This window comes from Prinia subflava, chromosome 3 (genome assembly GCF_021018805.1).
Source record: "Prinia subflava isolate CZ2003 ecotype Zambia chromosome 3, Cam_Psub_1.2, whole genome shotgun sequence".
Taxonomy (NCBI): domain Eukaryota; kingdom Metazoa; phylum Chordata; class Aves; order Passeriformes; family Cisticolidae; genus Prinia; species Prinia subflava.
In genome coordinates, this window is record NC_086249.1 from 91,198,776 (window position 1) to 91,214,012 (window position 15,237).

Below are 15,237 nucleotides of genomic sequence, written 5' to 3' on the forward strand. Positions count from 1 at the left end.
AGTCCAGCATTTTAAACAGCTTCAACTTCCATTATAAAATGTCATTGTTTTCAAGGTTTGTTTAAAAAAATCCCCATGGTAGGTGTTTTAATCCAGATCTGAACTGCAGCAATGGAGAAACAATTTTTCCTTTTGTAATAAAAGGCTTGGACAGATTGCAGAAACCTTTCATCCAAAGGTTTGATTTTTAAGGCTGAGTTTCAAGTTAGGTTCAATTTTAATTTTGCATATGTATATGCACACAGCATTTTGAGTAGATTTTAAAAAACATGTGTTTTGAAATACATTAGACTAATAATGAACTCAAGCTTATAAATGAGTGCTATATTTTTAAGTCAGTGAAAACGGACTCTCAAGATCAAAATCTGCTAATCGATATGTTGCTTGTGTAAGGTATTACTTGAAATAATAAACAACTTTGTTGCCAAAGTAGTCTGAAATGCCCAAACCACAAGGATTTTGTGTGGTAAAAGTAGTGTTCTTTAATTTTCCCATGATCATCCTGTATTTTCATTCCCAGAGGATACTGGTGCAGCTCCTGTGCAAAACATGGCATTTCCACTTGAGCTAAAAAGCAGCTCCCCATTCACTCTCACTAGCAGTAAGATTTAGATACTATTTTCGTTCAACCTCCAGAAAATGAAAGTTTTAGGAACAGATGGATATTTTGGTTGGCCTGGCTCCAGCCTTGGCCAAATTTCAGTGTGGATAGTTACATCCTGCCTCCATCAAGCTCTTGCAATGTCAGTTGCTTGTGGGTAAGGGGAGCTCAGGATAATCTGTCTGCTGAGTGGACAAGAATTGGAGACTCTGGGTTCTATTCTGTCGTGTCCTGGACCTTCTCTCTGTTACGTCCCTAGATACGCTCTTGAAAGAGACAAAGGTGAGCAGGAAAATGAACAGAAATCTGGGACGACAAGTGCCTTTACCATATTTGCAATGTATAAAATGTATAGTCTTAACCATCTGTAGGATGAGCTTTATGAAACTCGTGTCCAAGAGAATTAAATGCTCTTGGCAGGGGCTTGCATCAGAAGAAATTTGGATAACCCTTGTGGAAATTTTCTGCAATTTACTTGTTTGGATGGGGCAGTGTGACAGCTCCGTGCTTGCCATTTTACTTGCTCTTACTCCCTTGCTTCCACAATTGAGATTTGAAAAGCAGATAAAGCATCTATAACGCAGTTCTGTGTACTTTGAAAATTTCTCTGTGTTTTCAGGTTTTAACAGTGACTTTGGCAAGACTATGCATGCAGCATTTCAGAGAGTGACCTGCTGAGTATCTGTGTTGCCATATTCAGATGCAAACTGATTATCAATAAAGAATGTGAAGCAGTTCAGTGAATAAATGGATTTATATAAAAAAATCTGTGCTGATTGTTGGCATCTTTATGCCAAGTTCTTAAAGCTGGAGTAACCTGTTTTCAGACTTTATTTTTGTGTTCCAAACATTACTAAAATTTTATTTATACTCTTACATGTATTTATTGACGTGCCGTATTTACTGATCTTGTAATAAAAATTTGATACAGACAGGTTATATGAATCACAGAACAACTTTAGATGCATCAATGCTGTTCTTGGAGCATTCATTTTCCAAACATTGAGGAAAAAAAGGCAAAGAGGTTTTGAAAATTATTTGATTCATCTCTTTCCCCTCTGTAGGCTGTTCACATACTCCTAAAGGCATGTGTTTGGTGAAGGTGGTGCTAGGTTTTCCTGTCAAAGACAGAATGAAGTATCAGCAAATGTATGTAGCAACCGCTGACCTAATGCTGTAGGCACTGTTATCATGAAAATCATTTACTTGCTGTGGCAATTGTCGATATTTCTCAGGAATGGGGCTTCGTAAACTCCCCTGTGAGACTGACCTGAGATGAGTGTCCAGCTTTTCCACATGACATGCAGGTAAATGGTTGAGTGGCCTTTGTACATTAAAGACAAAAGGTTGAGCATGGGAGATGACATTTATTTCAGGTATATTTCAGTGGTTATATGTATTAGTACGGATCAGCAGCCTTTATTCCCTGGCAGAGTTTTTCTTGCCAACACACCTTAATAATTGAAATCTTTTGATTATCAGTGTTGACTCACATGTCCTCATAGCTGTTTAATTCAGATCAATATTTTTGTGACTTGTGGTATGCTGGCATTACCAGTCTTCCCACTTGAAGAGAAGTACTGCATGATTCACATGCTTGGGTTTCCTTAGGCATCCACAGCTCGGTGTTTCACAGGAGAGAGGACTGGACAGACCCTTGCACTGACCCAGTGTGACTGCGCTGCTCCTGCCCTGCTCCTGCCCTGCTCCTGCGCTGCTCCTGCCCTGCTCCTGTACACAGGCTCTTTAAGATTGAAACCGGTTGTGTTACAGGTTGGGGTTATTTTTAACCTCTGCTAAGGAGTCAGTATTTTTCAGTACATAAAATGGTTCTTAAAAATGGTTCATAAAATAGCTGTTAAGGTTACCTTGTGAGACTTAGAGGTGTTTGAACCTGGTTTTGTGTTTGTTTCATGCAGTTCTGTCAGTGGTTGTTGGCTGTCCATGCGTGTGCGGACAGCGGGCACTGAATTGTGAACCACGCTTGTGGTTCTTGGTGCTGGTGTAAAATGTTCTGCTTGGAGATGATGGAAAAGCGTTTCCCTGTTCCCAAAGTGAAGTGCTTTCCCTCCAGATATGCAAAGGTGCATTGGAGCACTAGTGCAGGCATATGTGAATGGTTCTGGGTCGTGCCAGGAGGAGGCAGTTCAGGGAAACCCTGATGGTGCTGTCAGCAGGTTTTTGCCTAACTCAGGGGGTTGCTCTCTACTGCTTTTAGCACTATGTTTGTTACATGAAGTTGTTAAGCTTTCACAGTTTATCTGTTGCTTACCTTGCAATTTAAAATTATGATGTTCTTAAATGTAGAGTGATGATCGTGCAGAGCTTAAACCATGGGAATATATTATAGTTAGCTCTTTAAAAATATACTACATGTGCATTGTCTTCTGTGCTATAAACTAAGCTGTTTTAAACATTGGAACCCTGCTTGTTCAGAATAGCTTGATTTTTAGTAAACATTTCAGGTGAAGTTTAAAAAAGTCTAAAATAGATAAAATATCTGTTTTTAAAAGACAAGATGACAGAATAAAATAAATAGTTACAGAAATACCACTGATATGATGGAGCAGAGGTAAAGAACCTAATCCACAATACAGCCTCTTTCTATGTACATCTGGGAATGTAACACCCCAGCATATTCCTGTTGCCTTCCCAGTCAGTTATCATAATTCTGATTGCCTTGATGTGTTGTTTCTTACTTTGCTTTAGCTATTGAAGAAATAGATATGCAGCCCTGGGCTCCAAGTAGTATTACAAATGTCTGAACAATGATCTGTTGAGAGAGAAATACCTGTTTAAGAATGTAGCAAAACTTGTCTGTAACAAGCAGATCAAAGAGTCTGTAAACACAAATTTAAAAAAAAAAAAAAAAGAAAGGGTAAAGTGGGTCAGATGCATGACACAATTTTGAGATAATCTGTTGATAAGCCACTGCTGCAAATATTTGTCTTTGAAACTATTATGAGTGGCTGATTGACCCAGAAGGGAGCCTGAGGTCACTCTGTGGTTGAGGTCTGAGCAGTGGCATCACAGTTGGTTGTCCTTGGGAAAGCACTGGCTGAGGTGTACATTGGGTAGTGGCAGAAGTTTTCACCACCTTCCCTAAAATTCAGAGGCAGTTGATAAATTGGAAAATATTTCTACCTCATTATAGATTGAGCAAGGTCAAGTAAAATAGATGTGCATTCTAAGGTTGCACTGAGATGGAAGTTGTAGTGAGAAAATTTCCTTTAACATGGGAGCCAGTGACAGCCACCTTCTTTTCCCCTCCAGATGTGGTGACTCATTCAGCTCACACATGCTCTTGCAGGATCCCACAGCCCACGTGGATGTGTAAGTGCCTTTGAGCTGGACTTGCCCACGAATGACAAGCAGTGACCATCTGTGTGGCAGGTGGCAGCAGGGTGACAGAGAACAGACAAAAACTGTGTGCCAGCCTGATACAGAGGATACCACAAGCAGCTAAATGAAAAAGCAGAAGTCCCAGGTCTAGCTTTGCCTTGAGGCTCCAGGATGACCATTTCATCCTGTCCATAGGATTAGGGTATAATTCTGATTCTACTCCTTTTTCTACTTATGGAAAACAAACTTCAGCTCTCAGCTCATACTCAGTTTATGAAATTTAATTCCTGCAATCTAAATTAGACCTGCCCAGTGTGTTTGCGAGGTCAGTGCTCTTGGAGACTGCAGTGGAAACTTGTTTGGAGAGAACTGGGGAGAGCTGGAACAATGTCAGATTGTGCTGGGAAAAGCTGCTTCATGTGGGATGTCTTCAAGGAGCAATTATAAAAATAACACTTGCCATCAGCCCATACAGCAGAGCAGTGAGTGGATAAAAAATACAAAAATCTGCCCTGTGTTCCAGTACCTGAAGATGTAGAACTTTTCTATTAGAATTTTGCATGGAGCAGTGTTTTCAAACAGCAACTCTTCTGAAGAGCTTATAGATACATTTCCAATTTTAATGTTTATGAATTGGAGACTTGTTTTTTAATACTTACTAAAAAGTATATCTTTTTACATCCCTAGAAAACCTTCTGACCTGTCAATAGGTGTGCAGGCTTATAGATCTTGCTCTTTCTCCCCTTCTTATGGGTGCTTGGTAGAGAATGTGATGCAATTCCTCTATAGAGCAAATGTGTTAAGGCTACTTGCTGAAATCCTATTGTCTACTCAGCAGTGTTCTTGCCTCACAAACCATTGAACAGGGCAATTTTCCATGACTGGAACATTGCTGCAGGCCACCTGATCAGGAGGAGTCGATGAGGCCTTCTACAGCCAGCTGCAAGTACCCATAATGATCACAAGCTTTCACCACCTTCTTCAGCCTCTCTGGTATCTGCTGAAAAGACAGCACAGCTGGGCAGTGTCCAGCAGTCCAGGAGAGTCCTGCAGAGCACTGGTGATCAGTTTTTGATACAGGTAGAAGAGGAGCCAGCATGGAGAGCTGTGGTGCTACACCTTGTGCTAATGAAGAAAGAAGGGCTGGTTTGGGATGTGAAGGCTGGGGCAGCCTTGGCTTCAGTGACCATGACATGGTGGAGTTCAAGAACCTGTGTGGAGGAAACAGGGCAAAAATTAGGGTTCCAGCCCTGGATTTCAGGAGAGCTAGCTTTAGCCTATTCAAGGATCTACTTGGAGGAATCCCATGGGTTAGGGGTCTAGAAGATATGGGATGGGGGATGGGTCCAAGTTCAAGCATCACTGCTCCAAAGATGACCAGGAGACTGGAGCATCTCTTAGGAGAGGACTGTGGGACCTGGACCTGTTTATCCTGAGGAAGAGGGAGAGGGGATTTTATCAATGTGTGTAAGTATCTGAAGGGAGGTGTCAAGAGGATGGAGCCAGGCTTCCTGGTGGTGCCTTGTAACAGGACAAAAGCTGAAGAAAAGGCATAAAGAAAAATACAGTAAGTTCCTTTGAATATGAGGAAAACTTTATTGTGAGACTAGCACGTTCTCCTTGGACGTTTTTGAAACCTTCCTGTATGCAATCCTGTACAACCAGCTCTAGGTGACCCTGATCTCCTGCGTGAGGAGATTGGACTCAAGGATCTCCAGAGGTCGCTTCCAGCCCCAGCCATTCAGCAATTCTGTGTGATTTTGGACTAACTCTGTTTATCATCCTGAGGTTAGATTTGGCAAGCAACATCTGTAACCCACCACTATGAAAAATGATTTCCAATACATTCTTCATTACACTTTTCTTCAATATTTTGCGGTCACTGGAGGATTACAGTTTTCTACTGGAGAATTAAAGGAAAAATTGTAACATAAATGGACAGTCAATAGTTCTGCATTAAAATCTCTCTAAGTATCAAGGCATGCAAGTTGTTTTGATTTATACGTGTGTCTGATTAGCAGTGCAAAAGCAGAAAATATCAGTTCTTTCCTTGCTGGCTTGCAAAAAAGCATGAGCCCAAAATGTCAACAGGTTTAAGGATTTAAATCATAAATTAGCATATCACATTCATATGCAGTGCCTTTAACTTGGACCGACCTTGGGAGACTCCTAATAGTGCAGCACACAAACTAGCCTAATTTCAGAATCACTAAGTGTAATCTGCCCATCAAAAAGCTGTGCTCACTGGCCCTGTGAAAGGTAAAACCAACAAACAAAAAAATAATGCAGTGTTCCGTTTAAGCTGCTGTGGAAATTTGAGCAGGCAGCATGTTTTGAGGATTTACTTTTGGATAAAGGCTAATCTGCCACCAACTTCTGTGATTGCTGGAGAGAGGGGCTGCTCTGTTGGCACCTCTAAGCAGGGTTCTGATGCAGATAATGTGAAATACTGTCTGGAAGGAACCCAAGACCCTCTCCTTCAGCTGGACAAGGAACCTGATGAGAGTAAATGCCTGTACCTGCAACTAATCTACATAAATACCCACAATTAATAGTGTAACAAATTTGACTACTCTGTCAGCTTTCCATCTTGACCATCTTGACCATCATTAACAAAGAATTCAGAGTCTAGTTGCACAAATAACAGAGAAGCTTGTATCTACGAAATTTATTTCTGTTGTTATCATCAAAAAGCAAAATTACAGAGACAGGTTCTGGTTGGTTGGCTCTACGTGTGCTTGAGAAACATCACTGTATTTTGAGATGTCCTTGATAAAAATATTTAGTCCACTTGTTCAGAATAAAACATTCATGTTTCCATATCAGGAGCAAGCAGAGCATTTGTAGCATTCAACTACCTTAATATTTCAAAGTAGAGATAACATATGGGAAATGAACTCTTCAGGAAGATAGCAGCATCTCTGTGAAAGTCCCAGCTGCTCAGTATTGCCTATTTCCAGCAGCCAGCCAGAGGAAACACATCATGGTAACAACTGCTGCTCCACGTCAGCAAGCATGGGCAGGGCAGGAAAAGAGCCCAAGAGGAGAAAAGTCCCTGTAGGGTATACCCTAGGCACCCCCAGGGACTTTGTATGCTGTTTGTGCCCCACAGCGGGAGCCGTCCCAGGCACTGCCCGTGGGTCACAGAGGAGCTGAGCACCCGCAGCCTCCCTGGGAGGGCCTGGCTGCCCTGGGTGCCCAGCCTGTGCCAGCTGCCCTGTTCAGCACTGGCGTTTTTCTAACACACATCTCCCATTACAGGCCAGAGCTGTGAACCCAGGCTGAATTTCAGCTTGGTTGTGCCCCTTCTCCATCTGCTTCTCCCCAGGCTGTTGGATCAGCTGGTGGCTTCTCACATACCTGCCACAGTAGCATTGTCCCCAGAGCTGCCGGATCCTGCCGTGCCTGGGAGGTTTTGCCCATGAGGAGCAGCCTGAAGTGCAGCTGCTGTGCATGTTCCATGTCCATGGTCCAGTCCAGTCATCTGTGCTCCACACCACTGCAGCAGGCAGAGCCAGGGCTGCTGGCTGGGGAAGGACCAGGCAGGAGTGGGTGTGTGGGCAGTGGGACTCAGGGAACTGGGAGCATCCAGCACCAGCGGGGAGAACCCTGCTTTGGAGCTCTGAAAGGGTACCAAGGGTGTGCCCAGTCTTGGGCACATCCCAAGTGCCTGGCTTTCCCACTGGAAAATAAAAGAAGCGAGGCCAGTGATTGAGGGGAGGGCAGAATAAAATAGGCAACATTAACAGAGGAAAAAAGAGAATGACAAATGCTTCCAGTTAATTGAAGCTGTCCTTATACAGAGACCCACTCTCACTTTTCATCAAGCAGTAAGAGAAAAACCCTATTTGATGTGTCTTGCCACCAAGTCTGAAACTTGTAGGAAGACAAAATAGCCAGAGCTCATCCAGTCAAAGCAGAGGCCAAAGCAGAGAAGAAAGGGTTTGCTTGAAAACAGTTGTCTTTGATTAGTAAGCCAATCCACAGACATGGCTTTCCAGAAGCAACACTTGCCCATGGAGAGCTGTCACAGAGGCTGCACCTTGCCAGCCAGTAGACATTGCTAATCTAGGTGTATTTTCAGGAAAACAATTTGAGATTTCCTATAATGTTTGGGGCAAATGGAGTTTTGTTCTAACCCCAGTGCCTGCCTGAGGTTTGTTTGTGAACATCTGGGAGGTCCAGGAATGGGAGAATTGGCGCCTATGCTTAAAACCTGCTGATATCTACTGTTTGTTTAGGCATTGTCTGAGTGTGTGAATGTGGTGCTCTTTGCTTCATTAAAGTGGCAGAGTGAAGCAAGTAATGAAGTATACATAGAATTTAAACTTCAGTGCTGAGACCGTGTTCATTTTTCACGCAAAAGATTGTTGGCTCAATTGGTGTGCTGGGGTCTTCTGTTGTGTTTACGTTCCAGTTATGGTAATTATCTGACCTGTTGTTGTTAGGGTTAATATTAAGTATAGCTTTCTAAAGACATTACAGCTTCTCTGGTGGAAATGTTTTACTGGTCAGGATACTTAAGAACTTCTAACTTCCCCTGCTGTTAAAATCTTCTGTAGTATGAAAACCCATAACTTGTTTTAGGAATAGCAGTGTTGAAGAGGAGTGCTTCTGAAAAGCTTTAACAACTACCAACCTGTCTTTTGTGTACTAATGTTCTGAGTTGAAACAAACACGTGTAGTAGAAAACTTCACATACAAGCATTTTGTGTTTTTGAAGGTTTTTTCTTAGTTTGTGTGGAGATGTTGACATCTGGAAGAGTGAAAGGCATTTAACCAACAATGTGTCTCTTCTCTCTTAGATTACAGAAGTCTGTGGAGCCAAGCGCGTGGGTTATTTTGGTCCTGCTCAGTTTTATATTGCTTTGAAGTTAATTGCAGCAGCACAGTCAGGGTTCCCAGTACGGATTGAGAGCATTAAGAATGGTAAGTAGCAAATTTTGCTTGCAGTGCTATGCACTTGTTTCTCACTTTCTTTAACGCTTGTCAGCTCTCCATGGTGGTAAACTCCTTCTTATGTTTCTATGAACAATTTTAAGGAGCAGAGAAAGAGTGGAAGGTAATGTTACATGCTCTGAGTGGTGGAAAATTGCAGAGAATTACAGATACAGGAGATCTGAGATGACATCCCCCTCTGGAAAAGGCAATACAAAGGAGCAGCAGGAATGACACATGAGCAGAGCAGGAGATGCATTTCTCTTTCACCTTCAGCCTCTAATCTTGACAGCTGTCCAGAGTGAGAGCTGATAGCTGCTTTGGGTGGAGGCACACTGTGGGGGACATGGGCAGGTCAGGGAGTCCCTCTGTGCAGGGCAGATTGTAACACTCATCTGCTTTAGCAAATAATCCTGCTGAAATAAATGGGTAGTGGAGATAAAATCATAGTGCTTACTGTGAATAGGTATGAACATGTGCATTAGATATATTTTACAACAGCTTTATTCTTCCCAATGAACTGACAGTGATATTAAATGTACCATTTTTGGCGGAGAAGAAAGCTTCTTGAAAGACTCTTATCTAACTCAAGCGATGAAGAGAGAAAGCAGGTCCCTTTCAGCTGTAAAACCTTGATAGCAACTTGGAAGGAACTTGGTGTTCTTGCTTCACTGATGCACACTGCCTCAGCAGGGCTCAGGCTTCAAAACACAGGGCTTTGTGCTTCAGCTTGAACAGGGCTGAACCCTGAGCTCCCATATCCTGGGTGGGCGGTCAAGCCGTGCCCTGAGGCTGTGCTTGCACCATCCCGCTGGAGGAGCAGCACAACCAGCTGCAAGATGAGAGAGAAGGCTGGAAAGGCAGCACCTCCCCACAGCTCTGCAGTCAGGGCCCTGTTCCCAGCACAGCCGCTGCTCTGCTGTCCCTGATAAGGGCAGTGAAATGTCAAATTCGTGTGCATTGCAAGGCACAGGGAGGGGGTTCCCAGCTCTGCCCCACCCCAGGCAGGGAAGGCCAGAATGGCCAGCACACAATGAGCTGTGTGAGCTGAGCTCCTGTGCTGCAGAGCTCCTGACCAGGGGGAGGGCATCAGATGCAGCTGGCACAGTTCAGTTCAGTGCCTTGCTGGGGCAGGAGTTTGAACCAAGGGTGAAGAGGAGTGGCCTGGATTTGTCTGTCAGTTTTCCTTACAGACAGCTTGTGCATTCTCTCTTGCATTGCTGTCCTTTTTAAAGATGTTAATTAAAAAGAAAAAAAAATAAAACAACAAAAAACCCTCTCAACAAACTAAATTAGAAACCTGGACTGAGATTTACTCTGTATGTTCTACAAATCCAGCATATGCAAATAATCCATAAATTTGACTGAATTTTGCAGTCCTTGTATTGATGCCCTGCTTACTTACTGTTTCAGTAAAATTTCAATAAAACTTCTTTCAATGATAATTACATTTTCTCTAGAAAATATTTGAGCATTTTTAGAGTGGAATGAGTAACATGTACCAAATTCCAATTGATTTCTTTTTTGCATGGTTGTAACTGTAAGTGTAAAAGATTACAGAGGTGATGGGTGAATGGTTTTGCTTGGTGTTGAGCATTCTGTTAATTTTAATTGTATTGATCTTTTAGGGTGACTGCACAAAAATGAATGGTGTTTCTGCAAAATAATTGGGAATTGTCTCAAAGGGTGACAGAGTGTCAGTCTCTTGCTCAGCACAGCAGATGCAACATGGGACTTTTTGACACAGCTGTCTCTAGGCCTTGGTGTGATCTCTGAACCCTACCATTTTTGATTTATTCCTTTTATGATGGCAGCATTGAGGATACTGTGATTCTGACTGATTAATTTATCCATCCCACAGTTTCTGTGGGAAACTATTCTTTTCATTACAGGCAAGGTTTTGAAGGCAGGAAATGAGTTTGCTGCTTGCTTTAATAACATGCACAAAGCTTATTTCTTTCTCTTTGCACGGAGAGATTATATATTAAGCTAGTGAATGTAGCTTTGTGTAACATTCATGTTTTTATTAAGACATAAAATAATCAAAGGAGTCCCACACTTAAAAATGTTACAAAATATAACTAGCAGTCTTTGACAGATAAACTTTTCATTGGTTTTACAAGATGATACTGCTTGAAGTGCTTCTTATGTTCTGTTTCAATTGAATTTTTCTGTTTCTTAATAAAGAATTGCCTCTGCCGCGATTTATGGCGCTGAAAAATGACACTGAAGTACGTTATGGGACTCCAGCAGAATTCCATGGAGTTAAATTTCAGGTTCCACATGCAACTTTGGAAAAAAATTCCTACAAAAGAACAGATGAAGGGGACAAACAGGTAACAGCCTTGTCTCCTTCAGGACAACATGTCATAATGCATCCTCCTTTTGGGTCCAGTCCTGTAAATAGTTACACTCACAGGGGCTTACTCAATTTTCCAGTACTAGACAGGAGAGGAGCTCCTGATGTGCAAATAATCCCCATCATGCCTGTTTTGATGTATCCCAGTTGCTTTCCTGAAGAAAATTCTCTATATGCGCTTGTATAAAGCTGTCAGCCCTGTCATATTCTGTGTAAGTTCTTTCAGTGTTTTCCTCCTATTTAATCCAGCACTGTTTCTTGGAGAGGAAGTGGGAAAAGCAGCAAATAGAAATCTGTCTGTGAAACAGAACAGGAAAGTGAGTGATTTGCCATGGCCAGTATGGTAATGGACTAATGGTCCTTATTCACTCTAAAAATATTCAATTAGACATGAGGTGTTCAATCATGAGCTACTATTTTTTGGTGGGGTAAGGTCCCCAAGTTTTCTTTCATTTTTATCTCCCCAAGGAATAGTCCAGAAGATATCTGCTTTTCTTTCTTTCTGAGTGAAATGTTTTCCCAGCATCTGTTGTTCTGAGATGCCAATGTAATGAAGCACCCAAGGAACATTTGTGTTATCTGTATTTAGGAGAGCAGAGAGCACTTGTTCAGATACAAGAACCCTCACAGTGGTGCATAGTTTTCATAAAGACTGATTTGCATCATTTTCCCTAGGCCTGACACCTTCTCCTCTGGTACCATGTCAGGTTATGTTGTAAGTGCCTGGTGGGAGCACTTTTGTCTCCCCAAAACACGTGCCCACGTTTATCACCGGTGCGCTGGCGTCAGTAGCGGCATTCCCAGCCTGAGGTCAGCCAGCAGGAGGGAGCTGATGACAGGATTCACAGGTGGAATAACAGGATGAGGAAGAAGAGCATGTATGCCTGTCCTCTATGTACTAACATTGAAACAGAACACTGCCCTCAAACCCCTAGCTCCGTCTGGATTATCTGTGTTGCATTATATTTTCCTCTTTATTCAGTAAAACCTTTCAGGCTTACATCCTTTTCTCAAGCAAGCTCAGTAAATCAAAGGAAAGAGAAAGCTTTAGGATAGTTACCCGATGATACTTAAAAATCCACAGTGTTTAAAATACTGATCCAGAGATGTATTTTAACTTTTTGTACATTTTTAGTACGAAAAATGTTCTCCCACAAAGAACACACTCACACTATGTAAATTCAAAACTGTCCAGTCACAGTGAGCCTTCTACATATACTACTCCATGCATCTTGGGGAGTGGGATACATTGAGCTGACCATTGTAAAGCTCTGTTATAGCATTGCCATGCTTTATCCCTCAAAGGCTCAGTACTAAATCCTGTCTTGTCCGTTTTAAGCCTTTTCTTGGAAATAAAGGGCCTGAGGATGCTGCAGTGTTTTTTTCTTGTTTGTCCATCATCTTGTATGCACTTGGACTGCTTTGCAGCATTACTTGGTTGTTTCTTACAATTTTTGTCTCAGCATTGTGTTTTGTGTTGGTGTGTTTTTGAAATAGGAACCCAAGTCTCCTCCAATGTCTCCAATTTGCTCACCTCCTGCTTCTCCATCTACTTACCAGAGAATACCCCTAAGTTATGGATATGGTAAAGCAAGAAGTGGGCTGGAACAGCAGCATGGAGGTAGGATAAAAATAGCAATGTGCATTGTATTCAAATATTTTTGCTTTTTTTTTCTTTCCCCTTATCAGAAGTAACCAAATTCTAAATGCTAGTGACAATCAGCCTAATGATTTTAAAATTCAATTAGACTCGTGTTTTGGAAAATTATTTGATCAATTTATTTTGACTGTTCAATCCTGTCTTCCTATTCACTTTCTATTAAATTAGATTTATGTGTGACTGCTCACAAATGCTAATACCTAATCTCTGACAAGGCTCTGCAATATACCCCAGTGGCAGAGAGCCTGCAAGTATTGTCAGAGTGCTTGATGGTTTTGGTTTCATTAGAGGGAAAGAAAAGCCTGCTCCCGATTTCAGTAGCTGCATATTAATTTTCAGACTGGAAGCGAACCTTCCTTTGCAGGAATGGATAATAGAATCTCTGGTTTTGTAATAGAAATAATAATAGGATGAGATTATAAAAGCAGTCCCACAGTTTAACTTAGGCAATTCAGAGAAAAACAGGGCACTGCATAGATGTTCTGTCCTTCATTTTGATGGCATTAGAGTAGGCAGGAAAACATTCAGGTTTTTGTAAGAGGCTAATGGGGCAGAAGCCAGTTTAACTATGGCTCTACAGGTTCCTGTTAATAGTGAAGCACCCATGCTCTTGTAATTTTAATGTGTGGTGACCAAGTTGGTGGCAATAGGAGGCATTGCTGCATACCATTATCCCTACTGCTTTACATTAGTATGTTTGCAGTGAGTGAGGATTGAAGCATGCCAGTCCTTCACCTCTTGTCCTTATTTACAAATGAGTGACAAAAGAGCTATTCAACATGTTGAAACTCAGTACAGCTGTGATAAGAATGTGTTTGACACCATAAAGTGGCCTCCACCTGAAAACTGTACCAGTTCTGAGTCACAGGCATTCCCCTGCAGCACAGGTAAACTGCAGCTTGCTCAGAGGTGGGATTGATTCTGAAAGAGGCACACTGGTGCAGTTGTTTTCTTTCTGTGCAGTGCCTGTGCTGCCCCAGTGAAGGGGACACGTGGCAGGGAGCTGGGCAGGGGTGTCCGTGGGGACTGGCTGACCGTGTACCTGTCGAGAGCTCTGCCCTTTTCTGGCACTCTGTCCCAGGTCTGTCAGTGCTCTGTGGGAATATTTTGGGTGTTGGGGTTTTTTTTTCCTTCTGAATTTGGTTGCAAATGTAACTTCTATGAAATTTCTCATGGGCTCAGCAGCTATGCAAAGTGACCAGGGACAGCAGCAGCCAGTCCAGCTGTCAACATCTTCCAAAATTAATTATTTAACTGCTCAAATTTCTAAGGTAATAAAATCTTAGAAGTGCGGTTCATTGAAAAACAATGGCTGTTTTTCAGAAAGCATTTTTTCCTGTTTTCCAGAAAAGGAATCTCTCCTATTTAAATCCCACTGGGGATATTTCAGCCAAGTGTGTTCTCAGTAGCAGTGAGCAGTTAACGTTTCATGACCCATACTGACACATGCCAGGCCTAGTGCAAAACCTGTTGGTTCTTCCTGGCCTTTAAGACCCTTCCATTTTCCTGCAAGAACTCTCCAAAGGGCAGCTGTGTGGGGTGCATGTGGAGGAGGTGCAGATCTGACCCTGGGACTGGACAGGGTGTCTTCAAGGGCAGCCCTTTGCACTGCAACCATGACTATGGACATTTTTCTTTATACTTCTGGAAGTTTTTCATGCTAGCAAGCATACAGCCATGTGGCTTCATACTTAAATCTCTCCTCTGAGGGCATCTAAGTGTTTCCCACCTTTCAGCTTCCTTCCTTTTTTTTTTTTATTTTTTTTTAAATCTGAAATGAGCAGTGACTTGTAGAGGAATAAAACAGATAACAATACAAGACCCCTTATGAAAACAAGGGGGTTAGGGGTATAATTTTTAAGCTCTTCCTGAGATCAAAAGTTCTAAGATTTCTTGGACTCCTTTTTCATCATGAATATTTAGGTTCTGACTATCTGATGTAAACTTCTTAATGGTAAATTTTAAATAGGCTGGCAGCAGTTCTCAGCTGTGTAAGGGTTTGCAAGTGAGATGCCTTTTTGTTTGCATACTTGCCTTATTTTTAAAACATTGTTCCTAAATATGTTGTTGTGTCAGTGCTTACTATATTTGCTGGATTGGAGCCTAAGTGATTTACTTTAGCAAAAGAAGAAGAAATTGTTACTTTATTTCTCTAACTTTATTCCAAATAGTACAAAGTGGTGTGTCACGTATTTTGATTTTCAACAGAAATTAGGGAAGGGAGAGGAAGAGTACATGGAGAAGTAATGGTTTGCTATTTGATAGTGTTGTCAAAGCATATTTTTTATAGCCCAGTTGAATTATTTCTTCTTACTTAAAATAGTTCTTGTGCTATAT

The 15,237-nt window shown here is 41.9% G+C and overlaps 1 protein-coding gene across 1 annotated transcript in view; it reads left to right on the forward strand.

Annotated features, from left to right (window-relative positions):
- REPS2 (RALBP1 associated Eps domain containing 2) overlaps positions 1-15,237 on the forward strand; it is a 97,487-nt gene that overhangs the window by 26,121 nt on the left and 56,129 nt on the right. The window contains exons 2-4 of the mRNA XM_063392899.1: positions 8,749-8,872; positions 11,069-11,217; positions 12,738-12,861. Of these exons, the coding sequence (XP_063248969.1) occupies positions 8,749-8,872; positions 11,069-11,217; positions 12,738-12,861 (397 nt within the window). The remainder of the gene's footprint in view (positions 1-8,748; positions 8,873-11,068; positions 11,218-12,737; positions 12,862-15,237) is intronic.